At 49.9% G+C, this 25,315-nt stretch overlaps 1 protein-coding gene across 1 annotated transcript; it reads left to right on the top strand.

Moving 5' to 3' along the window:
- Positions 1-419: 419 nt before the first annotated feature.
- On the top strand, positions 420-2,125 carry LOC139583868 (uncharacterized). The gene is made up of 3 exons (XM_071415414.1): positions 420-769; positions 811-1,444; positions 1,871-2,125. Exons 1-3 carry the CDS (start codon positions 420-422, stop codon positions 2,123-2,125), a joined length of 1,239 nt encoding a protein of 412 aa, XP_071271515.1.
- The last annotated feature ends 23,190 nt before the right edge of the window (positions 2,126-25,315 follow it).

Here is a 25,315-nt window from a genome sequence, read left to right as displayed (position 1 = left end):
CTGACGGAGGAGGTGGATGAGGGAGAACTGAATGAGGGGGTGGAGGAGGGGGAACTGAAGGAGGGGGTGGAGGAGGGAGAACTGACGGAGGAGGTGGAGGAGGGAGAACTGAATGAGGGGGTGGAGGAGGGGGAACTGAAGGAGGGGGTGGAGGAGGAGGGGGAACTGAAGGAGGGGGTGGAGGAGGGAGAACTGAAGGAGGGGGTGGAGGAGGGGGAACTGAAGGAGGGGGTGGAGGAGGGGAAACTGAAGGAGGGGGTGGAGGAGAAAGAACTGATGGAGGGGTGGAGGAGAAAGAACTAAGGGAGGAGGTGGAGGAGGGAGAACTGAAGGAGGGGGTGGTGGAGAAAGAACTGAAGGAGGAGGTGGTGGAGGGAGAACTGAAGAAGGGGGTGGAGGAGGGGGAACTGAAGGAGGGGATGGAGGAGAACGAACTGGCGGAGGAGGTGGAGGAGGGAGAACTGAAGGAGGGGGTGGTGGAGAAAGAACTGACGGAGGAGGTGGAGGAGGGAGAACTGAATGAGGGGGTGGAGGAGGGGGAACTGAAGGAGGGGGTGGAGGAGAACGAACTGACGGAGGAGGTGGAGGAGGGAGAACTGAAGGAGGGGGTGGAGGAGGGAGAACAGAAGAAGGAGGTGGAGGAGGGAGAACTGAAGGAGGGGGTGGAGGAGAAAGAACTGACGGAGGAGGTGGAGGAGGGAGAACTGAAGGAGGGGGTGGTGGAGAAAGAACTGATGGAGGAGGTGGAGGAGGGAGAACTGAAGGAGGGGTTGGAGGAGAAATAACTGAAAGAGAGGGTGGGGGAGAGAGAACTAAAGGAGGGGGTGGAGGAGGGGGAACTGGAGGAGGGGTGGAGGAGAAAGAACTGACGGAGGAGGTGGAGGAGGGAGAACTGAAGGAGGGGGTGGAGGAGGGGGAACTGAAGGAGGGGGTGGAGGAGGGAGAACTGACGGAGGACGTGGAGGAGGGAGAACTGAATGAGGGGGTTGAGGAGGGGAAACTGAAGGAGGGGGTGGAGGAGGGGGAACTGAAGGAGGGGGTGGAGGAGGGAGAACTGAAGGAGGGGGTGGAGGAGGGGGAACTGAAGGAGGGGGTGGAGGAGGGGAAACTGAAGGAGGGGTTGGTGGAGAAAGAACTGACGGAGGAGGTGGAGGAGAAAGAACTAAGGGAGGAGGTGGAGGAGGGAGAACTGAAGGAGGGGGTGGTGGAGAAAGAACTGACGGAGGAGGTGGTGGAGGGAGAACTGAAGAAGGGGGTGGAGGAGGGAGAACAGGTGGAGGAGGTGGAGGTGGGCGAACTGAATGAGGGGGTGGAGGAGGGAGAACTGAGGGAGGGGTTGGAGGAGGGGGATCTGAAGGAGGGGGTGGTGGAGAAAGAACTGACGGAGGAGGTGGAGGAGGGAGAACTGAATGAGGGGGTGGAGGAGGGGGAACTGAAGGAGGGGGTGGAGGAGGGAGAACTGGAGGAGGGAGAACTGAATGAGGGGGTGGAGGAGGGGGAACTGAAGGAGGGGGTGGAGGAGGGAGAACTGACGGAGGAGGTGGAAGAGGGAGAACTGAATGAGGGGGTGGAGGAGTGGGAACTGAAAGAGGGGGTGGAGGAGGGAGAACTGGAGGAGGAGGTGGAGGAGGGAGACTGAAGGAGGGGTGGTGGAGAAAGAACTGACAGAGGAGGTGGAGGAGGGTGAACTGAATGAGGGGGTGGAGGAGGGAGAACTGAAGGAGGAGGTGGAGGAGGGAGAACTGATGGAGGGGTGGAGGAGAAATAATTGACGGAGGAGGTGGAGGAAGGAGAACTGAATGAGGGAGTGGTTGATGGAGAACTGAATGAGGGGGTGGAGGAGAAATAACTGAAAGAGGTTGTGGAGGAGGGAGAACTGAAGGAGGGGGTGGAGGAGGGAGAACTGAAGGAGGGGGTGGAGGAGAGAGAACTGAAGGAGGGGGTGGAGGAGGGAGAACTGAAGGAGGAGGTGGAAGAGGGAGAACTGAAGGAGGGGGTGGAGGAGGGAGAACTGAATGAATGGGTGGAGGAGGGAGAACTGAAGGAGGGGGTGGAGGAGGCAGAACTGAAGGAGGAGGTGGAAGAGGGAGAGGGAGAACTGAAGGAGGGGGTGGAGGAGAAATAACTGAAGGAGGGGGAGGAGGAGAAATAACTGACGGAGGAGGTGGAGGAGGGAGAACTGAAGGAGGGGGTGGAGGAGGGAGAACAGAAGGAGGGGGTGGAGGAAGGAGAACTGAATGAGGGGGTGGAGGAGGGAGAACTGAAGGAGGGGGTGGAGGAGGGGGAACTGAAGGAGGGGGTGGTGGAGAAAGAACTGATGGAATGGGTGGAGGAGGGAGAACTGAAGGAGGGGGTTGAGGGGGAACTGAAGGAGGGGGTGGAGGAGGGAGAACCGACGGAGGAGGTGGAGAAGGGAGTACTGAATAAGGGGGGTGGAGGAGGGGGAACTGAAGGAGGGGGTGGAGGAGGGAGAACTGAAGGAGGGGGTGGAGGAGGGGGAACTGAAGGAGGGGGTGGTGGAGAGAGAACTGAAGGAGTGGGTGGAGGAGGGAGAACTGAAGGAGGGGGTGGAGGAGGGAGAACTGATGGAGGGGTGGAGGAGGGAGAACTGAAGGAGGGGTGGAGGAGGGAGAACTGAAGGATGTGGTGTCGGAGAAAGAACTGAAGGAGGTGGTGGAGGAGAAAGACCTGAAGGAGGGGTGGAGGAGGGAGAACTGAAGGAGGGGGTGGAGGAGGGAGAACTGAAGGAGAGGGTGGAGGAGGGAGAACAGAAGGAGGAGGTGGAGGAGGGAGAACTGAAGGATGGGGTGGAGGAGAAAGAACTGATGAAGGGGTGGAGGAGAAAGAATTGACGGAGGAGGTGGAGGAGGGAGAACTGAAGGAGGGGGTGGTGGAGGGAGAACTGAATGAGGGGGTGGTGGAGGGAGAACTGAATGAGGGGGTGGAGGAGAAATAACTGAAGGAGGTTGTGGAGGAGGGAGAACTGAAGGAGGGGGTGGAGGAGGGAGAACTGAAGGAGGGGGTGGAGGAGGGAGAACTGAAGGAGGGGGTGGAGGAAAGAGAACTGAAGGAGGGGGTGGAGGAGGGAGAACTGAAGGAGGAGGTGGAGGAGGGAGAACTGAATAAGGGGGGTGGAGGAGGGGGAACTGAAGGAGGGGGTGGAGGAGGGAGAACTGAAGGAGGGGGTGGAGGAGGGAGAACTGAAGGAGGGGGTGGAGGAGAGAGAACTGAAGGAGGGGGTGGAGGAGGGAGAACTGAAGGAGGGGGTGGAGGAGGGACAATAACTGGTAGATTGATACGATAGCTATTACAGCTGGGTTAGGGTTAGGGTGATATGGTAGCTATTACAGCTGGGTTAGGGTTAGGTTGATATGGTAGCTATTACAGCTAGGTTAGGGTTAGGTTGATATGGTAGCTATTACAGCTGGGTTAGGGTTAGGGTTAGGTTGATATGGTAGCTATTACAGCTGGGTTAGGGTTAGGTTGATATGGTAGCTATTACAGCTGGGTTAGGGTTAGGTTGATATGGTAGCTATTACAGCTGGGTTAGGGTTAGGTTGATATGGTAGCTATTACAGCTGGGTTAGGGTTAGGTTGATATGGTAGCTATTACAGCTGGGTTAGGGTTAGGTTGATATGGTAGCTATTATAGGTGGGTTAGGGTTAGGTTGGTACCAGAAGTATTGTATGCCAGGCATCCTCGTAGTGCTGTAGCTAAGGACTCAAGTTCCACGGCGTACACATCACTGACAAACTGAAATGGTCCACCCACACGGACAGTGTGGTGAAGAATGCGCCGCAACAGCGCCAAACTTAAATGGTCCACCCCCACGGACAGTGTGGTGAAGAAGTCGCAACAGCGCCTCTTCAACCTCAGCTGGCTGATGAAATTTGGCTTGGCACCTAAAACCCTCACAAACTTTTACAGATGCACAATTGAGAGCATCCTGTCAGGCTGTACCACTGCCTGGTACGGCAACTGCTGCTCTATAGAAATAGACTTGAAATCACTGGCCGCTTTAATAATGGGCCACTGGTCACTTCAATGTTTACATATTTCACATTACTCATCTAATATGTCTATACTGTATTCTATTCTACTGTATTTTGGTCTATGTCGCTCCAACATTGCTAGTCCAATTATTTACATATTCTTTATACCATTTGTTTACTTTGGATTTGCGTGTATTGTTGTGAAATTGTTAAATATTACTTGTTAGCTATTACTGCACTGTTGGAGCTAGAAACACAAGCATTTCGCTACATCCGCAATAACATCTGCTAAACACATGTTCATGACCATTAAAATTTGATTTGACTTGATCCAATCCAAAGGCCTCCAATTCAATCTGTGACACGAGCAGAATGTAAGCACTCTCAAGAAGACTTGTTACTTTTTTGTTTGTTTATCTTACATCAAGAATATAATTAATTCTGAAGACACGTTATTGCACATTTCTAGGCAGCAAAATGACACGTATCTTTTGTTCTCTTTGTGTCTGTAAAGGAATCAGGAAGTCAGATTTGGGGCCTGTTTGCTAATTGGACAAACCCATGGGGACAGAAGCAATCAGCAGAGCTAAAGACTCGTCCCTCCAGGACATGCCAACTCACATACTACCATCACAACCATGCCAACTCACATACTACCATCACAACCATGCCATCTCACAATACTACCATCACAACCATGTCATCTCACAATACTACCATCACAACCATGCCATCTCAACACACTAACATCACAACCATGTCATCTCACAATACTACCATCACAACCATGTCATCTCACAATACTACCATCACATCCATGCCATCTCACCACACTACCATCTCACCACGCTACCATCTCACCACACTACCATCTCACCACACTACCATCCCGCCACACTACCAACTCACCACACTAGCATCTCACCACACTACCATCTCAACACACTACCATCCCACCACACTACCATCTCACCACACTACCATCCCACCACACTACCACCTCACCACACAACCATCTCACCACACTACCATCTCACCACACTACCATCCCACCACACTACCACCTCACCACACTACCATCTCACCACACTACCATCTCACCATGCTACCATCTCACCACACAACTATCTCACCACACTACCATCTCACCATGCTACCATCTCACCACACTACCATCTCACCACACTACCATCTCACCATGCTACCATCTCACCACACTACCATCTCACCACACTACCATCCCACCACACTACCATCTCACCACACTGCCATCTCACCACACTACCAACTCACAACACTACCATCTCACCACACTGCCATCCCACCACACTACCACCCCACCACACTACCATCTCACCACACAACCATCTCACCATGCTACCATCTCACCACACTACCATCCCACCACACTACCATCTCACCACACTACCATCCCACCACACTACCACCTCACCACACAACCATCTCACCACACTACCATCTCACCACACTACCATCCCACCACACTACCACCTCACCACACTACCATCTCACCACACTACCATCTCACCATGCTACCATCTCACCACACAACTATCTCACCACACTACCATCTCACCATGCTACCATCTCACCACACTACCATCTCACCACACTACCATCTCACCATGCTACCATCTCACCACACTACCATCTCACCACACTACCATCCCACCACACTACCATCTCACCACACTGCCATCTCACCACACTACCAACTCACAACACTACCATCTCACCACACTGCCATCCCACCACACTACCACCCCACCACACTACCATCTCACCACACAACCATCTCACCATGCTACCATCTCACCACACTACCATCCCACCACACTACCATCTCACCACACTACCATCCCACCACACTACCATCTCACCACACTACCATCCCACCACACTACCATCTCACCACACTACCATCACTACCATGCCATCTCACCACACTACCATCCCACCACACTACCATCTCACCACACTACCATCTCACCACACTACCATCCCACCACACTGCCATCTCACCACACTGCCATCTCACCACACTACCATCTCACCACACTACCATCTCACCAAACAACCATCTCACCACACTACCACCTCACCACACTACCATCTCACCACACTACCATCCCACCACACTACCATCCCACCACACTACCATCCCACCACACTACCATCCCACCACACTACCATCTCACCACACAACCATCTCACCACACTACCATCTCACCACACTACCATCCCACCACACTACCATCCCACCACACTACCATCTCACCACACTACCATCCCACCACACTACCATCTCACCACACAACCATCTCACCATGCTACCATCTCACCACACTACCATCCCACCACACTACCATCTCACCACACTACCACCTCACCACACTACCATCCCACCACACTACCACCTCACCACACTACCATCTCACCACACAACCATCTCACCACACTACCATCTCACCACACTACCATCTCACCACGCTACCATCGCACTCAACAACCATCTCACCATGCTACCATCTCACCACACTACCATCTCACCATGCTACCATCTCACCACGCTACCATCTCACCACACTACCATCTCACCATGCTACCATCTCACCACACTACCATCTCACCACACTACCATCCCACCACACTACCATCTCACCACACTGCCATCCCACCACACTACCAACTCACAACACTACCATCTCACCACACTGCCATCCCACCACACTACCACCCCACCACCCCACCACACTACCATCTCACCACACAACCATCTCACCATGCTACCATCTCACCACACTACCATCCCACCACACTACCATCTCACCAAACAACCATTTCACCACACTACCACCTCACCACACTACCATCTCACCACACTACCATCCCACCACACTACCATCCCACCACACTACCATCCCACCACACTACCATCCCACCACACTACCATCCCACCACACTACCATCTCACCACACAACCATCTCACCACACTACCATCCCACCACACTACCATCCCACAACACTACCATCTCACCACACTACCATCTCACCACACTACCATCTCACCACACAACCATCTCACCAAGCTACCATCTCACCACACTACCATCCCACCACACTACCATCTCACCACACTACCACCTCACCACACTACCATCCCACCACACTACCACCTCACCACACTACCATCTCACCACACTACCATCCCACCACACTACCACTCCCACCACACTACCATCTCACCACACTACCATCTCACCGCACTACCATCTCACCACACTACCATCAACACACTACCATCTCACCATGCTACCATCTCACCATGCTACCATCTCACCACACTACCATCTCACCACACTACCACCTCACCACACTACCATCAACACACTACCATCTCACCACACTACCATCAACACACTACCATCTCACCATGCTACCATCTCACCATGCTACCATCTCACCACACTACCATCTCACCACAATACCATCTCACCATGCTACCATCTCACCACACTACCATCTCACCACACTACCATCTCACCACACAACCATCTCACCACACTACCATCACAACCACGCTACCACCTCACCACACTACCATCACTACCATGCCATCTCACCACGCTACAATCTCACCATGCTACCATCTCACCATGCTACCATCTCACCACACTACCATCACAACCACGCTACCATCTCACCATGCTACCATCTCACCACGCTACCATCTCACCATGCTACCATCTCACCATGCTACCATCTCACCACACTACCATCACAACCACGCTACCATCTCACCATGCTACCATCTCACCACACTACCATCTCACCACACTACCATCTCACCACACTACCATCTCACCACACTACAATCTCACCATGCTACCATCTCACCACACTACCATCACTACCATGCCATCTCACCACACTACCATCTCACCACACTACCATCTCACCACACTACCATCAACACACTACCATCTCACCATACTACCATCTCACCACACTACCATCACTACCATGCCATCTCACCACACTACCATCTCACCACACTACCATCTCACCACACTACCATCTCACCACACTACCATCTCACCACGCTACCATCTCACCATGCTACCATCTCACCATGCTACCATCTCACCACACTACCATCTCACCACACTACCATCACAACCACGCTACCATCTCACCACGCTACCATCTCACCACGCTACCATCTCACCACACTACCATCTCACCATGCTACCATCTCACCACACTACCATCTCACCACACTACCATCTCACCACACTACCATCTCACCACACTACCATCTCACCAAGCTACCATCTCACCACACTACCATCTCACCACACTACCATCTCACCACACTACCATCACAACCACGCTACCATCTCACCACACTACCATCTCACCACAATACCATCTCACCACACACCATCACAACCACGCTACCATCTCACCATGCTAACATCTCACCACACTACCATCTCACCACGCTACCATCTCACCATGCTACCATCTCACCACACTACCATCACAACCACGCTACCATCTCACCATGCTACCATCTCCCCATGCTACCATCTCACCACACTACCATCTCACCACGCTACCATCTCACCACGCTACCATCTCACCACACTACCATCTCACCACGCTACCATCTCACCATGCTACCATCTCACCACACTACCATCTCACCATGCTACCATCTCACCACACTACCATCTCACCACACTACCATCTCACCATGCTACCATCTCACCACGATACCATCTCACCATGCTACCATCTCACCAGGCTACCATCTCACCACACTACCATCTCACCACACTACCATCACAACACAACCATCTCACCATGCTACCATCTCACCATGCTACCATCTCACCATGCTACCATCTAACTACGCTACCATCTCACTATGCTACCATTTCACCATGCTACCATCTCACTATGCTACCATCTCACCATGCTACCATCTCACCATGCTACCATCTCACCATGCTACCATCTCACCATGCTACCATCTCACTACGCTACCATCACAACACAACCATCTCACCATGCTACCATCTCACCATGCTACCATCTCACTATGCTACCATCTCACCATGCTACCATCTCACCATGCTACCATCTCACCATGCTACCATCTCACCATGCTACCATCTCACCATGCTACCTTCTCACTACGCTACCATCACAACACAACCATCTCACCATGCTACCATCTCACCATGCTACCATCTCACTATACTACCGCTTCACCACACTACCACCTCACCACACTACCATCCCACCACACTACCACCTCACCACACTACCATCTCACCACACTACCATCCCACCACACTACAATCCCACCACACTACCATCTCACCACACTACCATCTCACCACACAACCATCTCACCGCACTACCATCTCACCACACTACCATCAACACACTACCATCTCACCATGCTACCATCTCACCATGCTACCATCTCACCACACTACCATCTCACCACACTACCACCTCACCACACTACCATCAACACACTACCATCTCACCACACTACCATCAACACACTACCATCTCACCATGCTACCATCTCACCATGCTACCATCTCACCACACTACCATCTCACCACAATACCATCTCACCATGCTACCATCTCACCACACTACCATCTCACCACACTACCATCTCACCACACAACCATCTCACCACACTACCATCACAACCACGCTACCACCTCACCACACTACCATCACTACCATGCCATCTCACCACGCTACAATCTCACCATGCTACCATCTCACCATGCTACCATCTCACCACACTACCATCACAACCACGCTACCATCTCACCATGCTACCATCTCACCACGCTACCATCTCACCATGCTACCATCTCACCATGCTACCATCTCACCACACTACCATCACAACCACGCTACCATCTCACCATGCTACCATCTCACCACACTACCATCTCACCTAACTACCATCTCACCACACTACCATCTCACCACACTACCATCTCACCATGCTACCATCTCACCACACTACCATCACTACCATGCCATCTCACCACACTACCATCTCACCACACTACCATCACTACCATGCCATCTCACCACACTACCATCTCACCACACTACCATCTCACCACACTACCACACTACCATCTCACCACACTACCATCTCACCACGCTACCATCTCACCATGCTACCATCTCACCATGCTACCATCTCACCACGCTACCATCTCACCACTCTACCATCACAACCACGCTACCATCTCACCACGCTACCATCTCACCACGCTACCATCTCACCATGCTACCATCTCACCACACTACCATCTCACCACGCTACCATCTCACCACACTACCATCTCACCACACTACCATCTCACCAAGCTACCATCTCACCACACTACCATCTCACCATGCTACCATCTCACCACACTACCATCTCACCAAGCTACCATCTCACCACACTACCATCTCACCACACTACCATCTCACCATGCTACCATCTCACCACACTACCATCACAACCACGCTACCATCTCACCACACTACCATCTCACCACACTACCATCTCACCACACTACCATCACAACCATGCTACCATCTCACCACACTACCATCTCACCACACTACCATCTCACCATGCTACCATCTCACCACACTACCATCTCACCACACTACCATCTCACCATGCTACCATCTCACCACACTACCATCTCACCATGCTACCATCTCACCACACTACCATCTCACCACACTACCATCACAACACAACCATCTCACCATGCTACCATCTCACCACACTACCACCTCACCACACTACCATCTCACCACACTACCATCCCACCACACTACCATCCCACCACACTACCATCCCACCACACTACCATCCCACCACACTACCATCCCACCACACAACCATCTCACCACACTACCATCTCACCACACTACCATCCCACCACACTACCATCCCACCACACTACCATCTCACCACACTACCATCCCACCACACTACCATCTCACCACACAACCATCTCACCATGCTACCATCTCACCACACTACCATCCCACCACACTACCATCTCACCACACTACCACCTCACCACACTACCATCCCACCACACTACCACCTCACCACACTACCATCTCACCACACAACCATCTCACCACACTACCATCTCACCACACTACCATCTCACCACGCTACCATCGCACCACACAACCATCTCACCACGCTACCATCTCACCACACTACCATCTCACCATGCTACCATCTCACCACGCTACCATCTCACCACACTACCATCTCACCATGCTACCATCTCACCACACTACCATCTCACCACACTACCATCCCACCACACTACCATCTCACCACACTGCCATCCCACCACACTACCAACTCACAACACTACCATCTCACCACACTGCCATCCCACCACACTACCACCCCACCACCCCACCACACTACCATCTCACCACACAACCATCTCACCATGCTACCATCTCACCACACTACCATCCCACCACACTACCATCTCACCAAACAACCATTTCACCACACTACCACCTCACCACACTACCATCTCACCACACTACCATCCCACCACACTACCATCCCACCACACTACCATCCCACCACACTACCATCCCACCACACTACCATCCCACCACACTACCATCTCACCACACAACCATCTCACCACACTACCATCCCACCACACTACCATCCCACAACACTACCATCTCACCACACTACCATCTCACCACACTACCATCTCACCACACAACCATCTCACCAAGCTACCATCTCACCACACTACCATCCCACCACACTACCATCTCACCACACTACCACCTCACCACACTACCATCCCACCACACTACCACCTCACCACACTACCATCTCACCACACTACCATCCCACCACACTACCATCCCACCACACTACCATCTCACCACACTACCATCTCACCGCACTACCATCTCACCACACTACCATCAACACACTACCATCTCACCATGCTACCATCTCACCATGCTACCATCTCACCACACTACCATCTCACCACACTACCACCTCACCACACTACCATCAACACACTACCATCTCACCACACTACCATCAACACACTACCATCTCACCATGCTACCATCTCACCATGCTACCATCTCACCACACTACCATCTCACCACAATACCATCTCACCATGCTACCATCTCACCACACTACCATCTCACCACACTACCATCTCACCACACAACCATCTCACCACACTACCATCACAACCACGCTACCACCTCACCACACTACCATCACTACCATGCCATCTCACCACGCTACAATCTCACCATGCTACCATCTCACCATGCTACCATCTCACCACACTACCATCACAACCACGCTACCATCTCACCATGCTACCATCTCACCACGCTACCATCTCACCATGCTACCATCTCACCATGCTACCATCTCACCACACTACCATCACAACCACGCTACCATCTCACCATGCTACCATCTCACCACACTACCATCTCACCACACTACCATCTCACCACACTACAATCTCACCATGCTACCATCTCACCACACTACCATCACTACCATGCCATCTCACCACACTACCATCTCACCACACTACCATCTCACCACACTACCATCAACACACTACCATCTCACCATACTACCATCTCACCACACTACCATCACTACCATGCCATCTCACCACACTACCATCTCACCACACTACCATCTCACCACACTACCATCTCACCACACTACCATCTCACCACGCTACCATCTCACCATGCTACCATCTCACCATGCTACCATCTCACCACACTACCATCTCACCACACTACCATCACAACCACGCTACCATCTCACCACGCTACCATCTCACCACGCTACCATCTCACCACACTACCATCTCACCATGCTACCATCTCACCACACTACCATCTCACCACACTACCATCTCACCACACTACCATCTCACCACACTACCATCTCACCAAGCTACCATCTCACCACACTACCATCTCACCACACTACCATCTCACCACACTACCATCACAACCACGCTACCATCTCACCACACTACCATCTCACCACACTACCATCTCACCACACACCATCACAACCACGCTACCATCTCACCATGCTAACATCTCACCACACTACCATCTCACCACGCTACCATCTCACCATGCTACCATCTCACCACACTACCATCACAACCACGCTACCATCTCACCATGCTACCATCTCCCCATGCTACCATCTCACCACACTACCATCTCACCACGCTACCATCTCACCACGCTACCATCTCACCACACTACCATCTCACCACGCTACCATCTCACCATGCTACCATCTCACCACACTACCATCTCACCATGCTACCATCTCACCACACTACCATCTCACCACACTACCATCTCACCATGCTACCATCTCACCACGATACCATCTCACCATGCTACCATCTCACCAGGCTACCATCTCACCACACTACCATCTCACCACACTACCATCACAACACAACCATCTCACCATGCTACCATCTCACCATGCTACCATCTCACCATGCTACCATCTCACTACGCTACCATCTCACTATGCTACCATTTCACCATGCTACCATCTCACTATGCTACCATCTCACCATGCTACCATCTCACCATGCTACCATCTCACCATGCTACCATCTCACCATGCTACCATCTCACTACGCTACCATCACAACACAACCATCTCACCATGCTACCATCTCACCATGCTACCATCTCACTATGCTACCATCTCACCATGCTACCATCTCACCATGCTACCATCTCACCATGCTACCATCTCACCATGCTACCTTCTCACTACGCTACCATCACAACACAACCATCTCACCATGCTACCATCTCACCATGCTACCATCTCACTATACTACCATCTCACCACACTACCACCTCACCACACTACCATCCCACCACACTACCACCTCACCACACTACCATCTCACCACACTACCATCCCACCACACTACAATCCCACCACACTACCATCTCACCACACTACCATCTCACCACACAACCATCTCACCGCACTACCATCTCACCACACTACCATCAACACACTACCATCTCACCATGCTACCATCTCACCATGCTACCATCTCACCACACTACCATCTCACCACACTACCACCTCACCACACTACCATCAACACACTACCATCTCACCACACTACCATCAACACACTACCATCTCACCATGCTACCATCTCACCATGCTACCATCTCACCACACTACCATCTCACCACAATACCATCTCACCATGCTACCATCTCACCACACTACCATCTCACCACACTACCATCTCACCACACAACCATCTCACCACACAACCATCTCACCACACTACCATCACAACCACGCTACCACCTCACCACACTACCATCACTACCATGCCATCTCACCACGCTACAATCTCACCATGCTACCATCTCACCATGCTACCATCTCACCACACTACCATCACAACCACGCTACCATCTCACCATGCTACCATCTCACCACGCTACCATCTCACCATGCTACCATCTCACCATGCTACCATCTCACCACACTACCATCACAACCACGCTACCATCTCACCATGCTACCATCTCACCACACTACCATCTCACCACACTACCATCTCACCACACTACCATCTCACCACACTACCATCTCACCATGCTACCATCTCACCACACTACCATCACTACCATGCCATCTCACCACACTACCATCTCACCACACTACCATCAACACACTACCATCTCACCATGCTACCATCTCACCACACTACCATCACTACCATGCCATCTCACCACACTACCATCTCACCACACTACCATCTCACCACACTACCACACTACCATCTCACCACACTACCATCTCACCACGCTACCATCTCACCATGCTACCATCTCACCATGCTACCATCTCACCACGCTACCATCTCACCACTCTACCATCACAACCACGCTACCATCTCACCACGCTACCATCTCACCACGCTACCATCTCACCATGCTACCATCTCACCACACTACCATCTCACCACGCTACCATCTCACCACACTACCATCTCACCACACTACCATCTCACCAAGCTACCATCTCACCACACTACCATCTCACCATGCTACCATCTCACCACACTACCATCTCACCAAGCTACCATCTCACCACACTACCATCTCACCACACTACCATCTCACCATGCTACCATCTCACCACACTACCATCACAACCACGCTACCATCTCACCACACTACCATCTCACCACACTACCATCTCACCACACTACCATCACAACCATGCTACCATCTCACCACACTACCATCTCACCACACTACCATCTCACCATGCTACCATCTCACCACACTACCATCTCACCACACTACCATCTCACCATGCTACCATCTCACCACACTACCATCTCACCATGCTACCATCTCACCACACTACCATCTCACCACACTACCATCACAACACAACCATCTCACCATGCTACCATTTCACCATGCTACCATCTCACCATGCTACCATCTCACTACGCTACCATCTCACTATGCTACCATTTCACTATGCTACCATCTCACTATGCTACTTCTCACCATGCTACCATCTCACCATGCTACCATCTCACCATGCTACCATCTCACCATGCTACCATCTCACTACGCTACCATCACAACACAACCATCTCACCATGCTACCATCTCACCATGCTACCATCTCACTATGCTACCATCTCATCATGCTACCATCTCACCATGCTACCATCTCACCATGCTACCATCTCACCATGCTACCATCTCACTACGCTACCATCACAACACAACCATCTCACCATGCTACCATCTCACCATGCTACCATCTCACTACGCTACCATCACAACACAACCATCTCACCATGCTACCATCTCACCATGCTACCATCTCACTATGCTACCATCTCACCATGCTACCATCTCACCATGCTACCATCTCACCATGCTACCATCTCACCATGCTACCATCTCACCATGCTACCATCTCACTACGCTACCATCACAACACAACCATCTCACCATGCTACCATCTCACCATGCTACCATCTCACTATACTACCATCTCACCACACTACCACCTCACCACACTACCATCCCACCACACTACCACCTCACCACACTACCATCTCACCACACTACCATCCCACCACACTACAATCCCACCACACTACCATCTCACCACACTACCATCTCACCACACAACCATCTCACCGCACTACCATCTCACCACACTACCATCAACACACTACCATCTCACCATGCTACCATCTCACCATGCTACCATCTCACCACACTACCATCTCACCACACTACCACCTCACCACACTACCATCAACACACTACCATCTCACCACACTACCATCAACACACTACCATCTCACCATGCTACCATCTCACCATGCTACCATCTCACCACACTACCATCTCACCACAATACCATCTCACCATGCTACCATCTCACCACACTACCATCTCACCACACTACCATCTCACCACACAACCATCTCACCACACAACCATCTCACCACACTACCATCACAACCACGCTACCACCTCACCACACTACCATCACTACCATGCCATCTCACCACGCTACAATCTCACCATGCTACCATCTCACCACACTACCATCACAACCACGCTACCATCTCACCATGCTACCATCTCACCACGCTACCATCTCACCATGCTACCATCTCACCATGCTACCATCTCACCACACTACCATCACAACCACGCTACCATCTCACCATGCTACCATCTCACCACACTACCATCTCACCACACTACCATCTCACCACACTACCATCTCACCATGCTACCATCTCACCACACTACCATCACAACCACGCTACCATCTCACCACACTACCATCACAACCACGCTACCATCTCACCACGCTACCATCTCACCACACTACCATCAACACACTACCATCTCACCATGCTACCATCTCACCACACTACCATCACTACCATGCCATCTCACCACACTACCATCTCACCACACTACCATCTCACCACACTACCACACTACCGTCTCACCACACTACCATCTCACCACGCTACCATCTCACCATGCTACCATCTCACCATGCTACTATCTCACCACGCTACCATCTCACCATGCTACCATCTCACCACACTACCATCTCACCACGCTACCATCTCACCACACTACCATCTCACCACACTACCATCTCACCAAGCTACCATCTCACCACACTACCATCTCACCATGCTACCATCTCACCACACTACCATCTCACCAAGCTACCATCTCACCACACTACCATCTCACCACACTACCATCTCACCATGCTACCATCTCACCACACTACCATCACAACCACGCTACCATCTCACCACACTACCATCTCACCACACTACCATCTCACCACACTACCATCTCACCATGCTACCATCTCACCACACTACCATCTCACCACACTACCATCTCACCATGCTACCATCTCACCACACTACCATCTCACCATGCTACCATCTCACCACACTACCATCTCACCACACTACCATCACAACACAACCATCTCACCATGCTACCATTTCACCATGCTACCATCTCACCATGCTACCATCTCACTACGCTACCATCTCACTATGCTACCATTTCACCATGCTACCATCTCACTATGCTACTTCTCACCATGCTACCATCTCACCATGCTACCATCTCACCATGCTACCATCTCACCATGCTACCATCTCACCATGCTACCATCTCACCATGCTACCATCTCACCATGCTACCATCTCACTACGCTACCATCACAACACAACCATCTCACCATGCTACCATCTCACCATGCTACCATCTCACTATGCTACCATCTCACCATGCTACCATCTCACCATGCTACCATCTCACCATGCTACCATCTCACCATGCTACCATCTCACTACGCTACCATCACAACACAACCATCTCACCATGCTACCATCTCACCATGCTACCATCTCACTACGCTACCATCACAACACAACCATCTCACCATGCTACCATCTCACCATGCTACCATCTCACTATGCTACCATCTCACCATGCTACCATCTCACCATGCTACCATCTCACCATGCTACCATCTCACCATGCTACCATCTCACCATGCTACCATCTCACTACGCTACCATCACAACACAACCATCTCACCATGCTACCATCTCACCATGCTACCATCTCACTATACTACCATCTCACCACACTACCACCTCACCACACTACCATCCCACCACACTACCACCTCACCACACTACCATCTCACCACACTACCATCCCACCACACTACAATCCCACCACACTACCATCTCACCACACTACCATCTCACCACACAACCATCTCACCGCACTACCATCTCACCACACTACCATCAACACACTACCATCTCACCATGCTACCATCTCACCATGCTACCATCTCACCACACTACCATCTCACCACACTACCACCTCACCACACTACCATCAACACACTACCATCTCACCACACTACCATCAACACACTACCATCTCACCATGCTACCATCTCACCATGCTACCATCTCACCACACTACCATCTCACCATAATACCATCTCACCATGCTACCATCTCACCACACTACCATCTCACCACACTACCATCTCACCACACAACCATCTCACCACACAACCATCTCACCACAATACCATCACAACCACGCTACCACCTCACCACACTACCATCACTACCATGCCATCTCACCACGCTACAATCTCACCATGCTACCATCTCACCATGCTACCATCTCACCACACTACCATCACAACCACGCTACCATCTCACCATGCTACCATCTCACCATGCTACCATCTCACCATGCTACCATCTCACCACACTACCATCACAACCACGCTACCATCTCACCATGCTACCATCTCACCACACTACCATCTCACCACACTACCATCTCACCACACTACCATCTCACCATGCTACCATCTCACCACACTACCATCACTACCATGCCATCTCACCACACTACCATCTCACCACACTACCATCTCACCACACTACCATCAACACAATACCATCTCACCATGCTACCATCTCACCACACTACCATCACTACCATGCCATCTCACCACACTACCATCTCACCACACTACCATCTCACCACACTACCACACTACCATCTCACCACACTACCATCTCACCACGCTACCATCTCACCATGCTACCATCTCACCATGCTACTATCTCACCACGCTACCATCTCACCACACTACCATCACAACCACGCTACCATCTCACCACACTACCATCTCACCACACTACCATCTCACCACACTACCATCACAACCATGCTACCATCTCACCACACTACCATCTCACCACACACCATCACAACCACGCTACCATCTCACCATGCTACCATCTCACCACACTACCATCTCACCATGCTACCATCTCACCATGCTACCATCTCACCACACTACCATCACAACCACGCTACCATCTCACCATGCTACCATCTCACCATGCTACCATCTCCCCATGCTACCATCTCACCACACTACCATCTCACCACGCTACCATCTCACCACGCTACCATCTCACCACGCTACCATCTCACCACACTACCATCTCACCACACTACCATCTCACCATGCTACCATCTCACCACACTACCATCTCACCACACTACCATCTCACCATGCTACCATCTCACCACACTACCATCTCACCATGCTACCATCTCACCACACTACCATCTCACCACACTACCATCACAACACAACCATCTCACCATGCTACCATTTCACCATTCTACCATCTCACCATGCTACCATCTCACTACGCTACCATCTCACTATGCTACCATTTCACCATGCTACCATCTCACTATGCTACTTCTCACCATGCTACCATCTCACCATGCTACCATCTCACCATGCTACCATCTCACCATGCTACCATCTCACTACGCTACCATCACAACACAACCATCTCACCATGCTACCATCTCACCATGCTACCATCTCACTATGCTACCATCTCACCATGCTACCATCTCACCATGCTACCATCTCACCATGCTACCATCTCACCATGCTACCATCTCACTACGCTACCATCACAACACAACCATCTCACCATGCTACCATCTCACTATGCTACCATCTCACCACACTACCATCTCACCACGCTACCATCTCACCACGCTACCATCTCACCACACTACCATCTCACCATGCTACCATCTCACCATGCTACAATCTCACCATGCTACCATCTCACCATGCTACCATCTCACCATGCTACCATCTCACCATGCTACCATCTCACTACGCTACCATCACTACCATGAATGATACATCTCACATATTTTTTTATTAATTTATATATTTGTATGGCAGCTAAAAACAAAATCACATACATTTAAACAAATCCAAAATATTAACATTGTAACACGGTATGGAAGTCAGGGACTGGAAGGATGAATGATGAAGCAGTTACGATGACATTGAGGAGTGGAGGAACTTTATGCATGGATGGATACGGAGAAGGGATCCGGTTAGAGTCAGTTAGAGTCAGTGAGGCAGTCAGGTCTGCAGCCTCAGTAAGGACGGGCATACAATTTTTTCTCTCTGTGTGTGCCCACCAGTGCCCACCGGATTGCGCAGGGCTGGCACGGAGGGGAAAGACCCATCTGTTGCAGGAGATTATGATTTTGCACACACACACACACACACACACACACACACACACACACACACACACACACACACACACACACACACACACACACACACACACACACACACACACACACACACACACACACACACACACACACACACACACACACACACACACACACACACACACACACACACACACATGGGATAGGATTAAGGAAGAGGATCATAGATCATAGAGGGGAGATTATGTAATAAAAATCACAAAATTATTCTACATGTGCCCGTCTGGCATGAGGTCCAGAGATCCAATGTAGGTCCAATGTACCAGAGATTCAGGACTGTGTTATGTGACGTTCATGTGGAATGGTTAGCTACAGTGCATTGGGAAAGTATTACGACTCCTTTCCTTTTTCTACATTTTGTTACGTTACAGCCTTATTCTAAACTGGATTAAACTGTTTTTTCCCCTTCATCAATCAACACACAATACCCCATAATGACGTCACAATACCCCATAATGACATCACAATACCCCATAATGACATCACAATACCCCATAATGACAAAGCAAAAACAGGTTTTTAGAATTTTTTTCTAATGTATAAACAAAAATAAACTGAAATATGTAATCTACATAAGTATTCAGACCCTTTGCTATGAGACTCGAAATTGAGCTTTGGTGCATCCTGTTTCCATTGATCATTCTTGAGATGTTTCCACAGCTTGATTGGAGGCCACCTGTGGTAAATTCAATTGATAAGACATGATTTGGAAAGGCACATAGCTGTCTCTATAAGGTCCCACAGTTGACAGTGCATGTCAGAGCAAAAACCAAGCCTTGAGGTTGAAGGAACCACCAACACTATTCCTAGAGCTGGCTGCCCGGCCAAACTGAGCAATAAGGGGAGAAGTGCCTTGGTCAGGGAGGTGACCAAGAACCCGATGGTCACTCTGACAGAGCTCCAGAGTTCCTCTGTGGAGATGGGAGAACCTTCCAAAAGGACAACCATCTTTGCAGCACTCCACCAATTATGCCTTTATTGTAGAGTGGCCAGATGGAAGCCACTCCTGAGTAAAAGGCACATGACAGCACGCTATGCCCTCAGACGAACAATCAAACAGGCAAAGCATCAATACAGGACTAAGATTAAATCTTGCTACACCGGCTCTGATGCTCGTCGGATGTGGCAGAACTTGAAAACTATTATGGACTACAAAGGGAAACCCAGCCGCGAGCTGCCCAGTGATGGAAGCCTACCAGACGAGCTAAATGCCTTTAATGCTCATTTCGAGGCAAGCAACACTGAAATATGCACGAGAGCACCAGCTGTCCCAGATGACTCTGTGATCACACTCTCCGTAGCCGATGTGAGCAAGACCTTTAAACAGGTCAACATTCACAAAGCCGCGGGGCCAGACGGATTACCAGGGCGTGTACTCAAAGCATGCACGGACCAACTGGCAAGTGTCCTACATGTTTCAAACAGAACACCATAGTCCCTGTTTCCAAGAAAGCGACGGTCACCTGCCTGGTAGGCCTGATCACTGACAACGATGAGACAGCCTATAGGGAGGAGGTCAGAGACCTGGCAGTGTGGTGCCAGGTCAACAACCTCTCTCTCAGTATGAGTAAGACAAAGGAGCTGACTGTGGACTATAAGAAAAGGAGGGCTGAACAGGCCCCCATTAACATCGAGGGGACTGAAGTGGATTGTGTCAAAAGCTTCAAGTTCCTTGGTGTAAACATCACCAACAAAATATCATGGTCCAAACACACCAAGATAGTCGTGAAGAGGGAACGATAACACCTTTTATCCCTCAGAAGACTGAAAAGATTTGGCATGGTTCCCCAGATCCTCAAAAAGTTCGACAGCTGCACCATTTAGAGCATCCTGACCGGTTGCATCACCGCCTGGTATGGCAACTGCTCAGCATCTGACCGTAAGGCGCAACAGAGGGTAGTGCGTACCGCCCAGTACATCACTGGGGCTAAGTTTCCTGACATCCAGGACCTACATACTAGGCGTGTCAGAGGAAGGCCCAAAAAATTGTCAAAGACTCCAGTCACCCAAGTCATAGACTGTTCTCTCTGCTACTGCATGGCAAGCGGTACCGGACCGCCAAGTCTAGGACCAAAAGGCTCCTTAACAGCTTCTACCCCTAAGTCATAAGACTGCTGAACAACTAATCAAATGGCCACCCGTACTGTTTACATTGACCCCCCCCCCCCCCCCTTTGTTTTTACACTGCTGCTACTCACTGTTTATTATCTATGCATATATATGCACAAATTACCTCAACTATCCTGTACCCACGCACATTGACTCGGGACCGGTACCCCCTGTTAATAGTCTCGTTATTGTTATGTAAATAGTTTGTGTTACTTTTTGATTGATTATGTTTATTCAGTAAATATTTTTAATTTACTCTATTTCTTGAACAGCATTGTTGGTTAAGGGCTTGTAAGTAAGCATTTCACGGTAAGGTCTACACCTGTTGTATTCGGCGCATGTGACAAATACAATTTATTTGATTAGATTTTGTTTGTAATGTCCAGTATATCTCAGAATCAGGTGCCTGCTTGGCATGAGGTCTTATGTACGCCTGCACCAGAAATTACACATTACGTCAAAAATGTAAGGAAATATGGGAGCTGGAGTGAGATTGTAGAAAGTGAGAAAGAGAGGGACCAACAGAAAGAGAGAGCGGGATCAACAGAAAAAGAGAGGGATCAACAGAAAGAGAGAGAGATCAACAGAAAGAGAGAGAGATCAACAGAAAGAGAGAGAGATCAACAGAAAGAGAGAGAGATCAACAGAAAGAGAGATGGACCAACAGAGAGAGAGAGAGAGAGAGAGAGAGAGAGGGATCAACAGAAAGAGAGAGGGATCAACAGAGAGAGAGAGAGAGGATCAACAGAAAGAGAGAGAGGGATCAACAGAGAGAGAGAGAGGGATCAACAGAAAGAGAGAGAGGGATCAACAGAAAGAGAGAGGGATCAACAGAAAGAGAGAGGGATCAACAGAAAGAGAGAGAGGGATCAACAGAGAGAGAGAGAGGGATCAACAGAAAGAGAGAGAGGGATCAACAGAGAGAGAGAGGGATCAACAGAAAGAGAGAGAGGGATCAACAGAAAGAGAGAGGGATCAACAGAAAGAGAGAGGGATCAACAGAAAGAGAGAGATCAACAGAGAGAGAGAGAGGGACCAACAGAGAGACTGATCAACATGTCGAGATTGAGAGAGATCTAGAGGTAGTGGTAGGGAACAAGAGTTTTTATTGGGAAATGGTGTAGCGTGTCATCTCCACTCTTCAGACAAAGTTTAATTATGCAACAAACTTATGTCAGGAACTGGATGCACAGTGACACCAAGGTGATGAATGAGGTATTTCCAGGACGACAAGGTGCTAGATGGTTCTTCTTGGCTTGGCAGAGACGACGCCCTAAAGTATTTGAGTGGCAGGCAGCTAGTGACCTGGACCATCTGTCTCCTAGTCTATCTATCTCTCTCTCTCTCAATTCAATTCATTTTCAATTTAAGGGCTTTATTGGCATGGGAAACGTATGTTTACATTGCAAAAGCAAGTAAAATAGATAATAAACAAAAGTAAAATAAACAATAAAAAATTAACACTAAACATTACATTTACAAAACTTCAAAAATAATAAAGACATTTCAAATGTCATATTATGTACATATACAGTGTTGTAATGATATGCAAATAATTCAAGCAAAAAAGGGAAAATAAATAAACATAAATATATGTTGTATTTACAGTGGTGTTTGTTCTTCACTGGTTGCCCTTTTCTTGTGGCAACAGGTCACACATATTGCTGCTGTGATTGCACTCACATATTCATATTCTCTAATATGGTCATACATTTGGCAGGAGGTTAGGAAGTGTAGCTCAGTTTCCACCTCATTTTGTGGGCAGTGTGCACATAACCTGTCTTCTCTTAAGAGACAGGTCTGCCTACGGCGGCCTTTCTCAATAGCAAGGCTATTCTCACTGAGTCTGTACATAGTCAAAGCTTTCCTTAAATTTGGGTCAGTCACAGTGGTCAAGTATTCTGCCACTGTGTACTCTCTGTTTAGGGCCAAATAGCATTCTAATTTGCTCAGTTTTTTGATAAATTCTTTCCAATGTGCCAAGTAATTATCTTTTTGTTTTCTCATGATTTGGTTGGGTCTACCTGTATTGCTGTCCTGGGGCTCTGTGGTCTGTTTGTGTTTGTGAACAGAGCCCCAGGACCGGGCTTGCTTAGGGGACTCTTCTCCAGGTTCATCTCTCTGTAGGTGATGGCTTTGTTATGGAAGGTTTGGGAATCGCTTCCTTTTAGGTGGTTGTAGAATTTAAACAGCTCTTTTCTTGGATTTTGATAATTAGCGGGTTTCAGCCTATTTCTCATCTACATGCATTATTTGGTGTTCTACGGTGTACGTGGCGGATAATTTTGGTGTCTCAATTTGATTTTCATC

Source organism: Salvelinus alpinus, chromosome 8, assembly GCF_045679555.1.
Source record: "Salvelinus alpinus chromosome 8, SLU_Salpinus.1, whole genome shotgun sequence".
Classification (NCBI taxonomy): Eukaryota; Metazoa; Chordata; class Actinopteri; order Salmoniformes; family Salmonidae; genus Salvelinus; species Salvelinus alpinus.
This window is presented reverse-complemented; position numbering and strand designations above follow the sequence as displayed.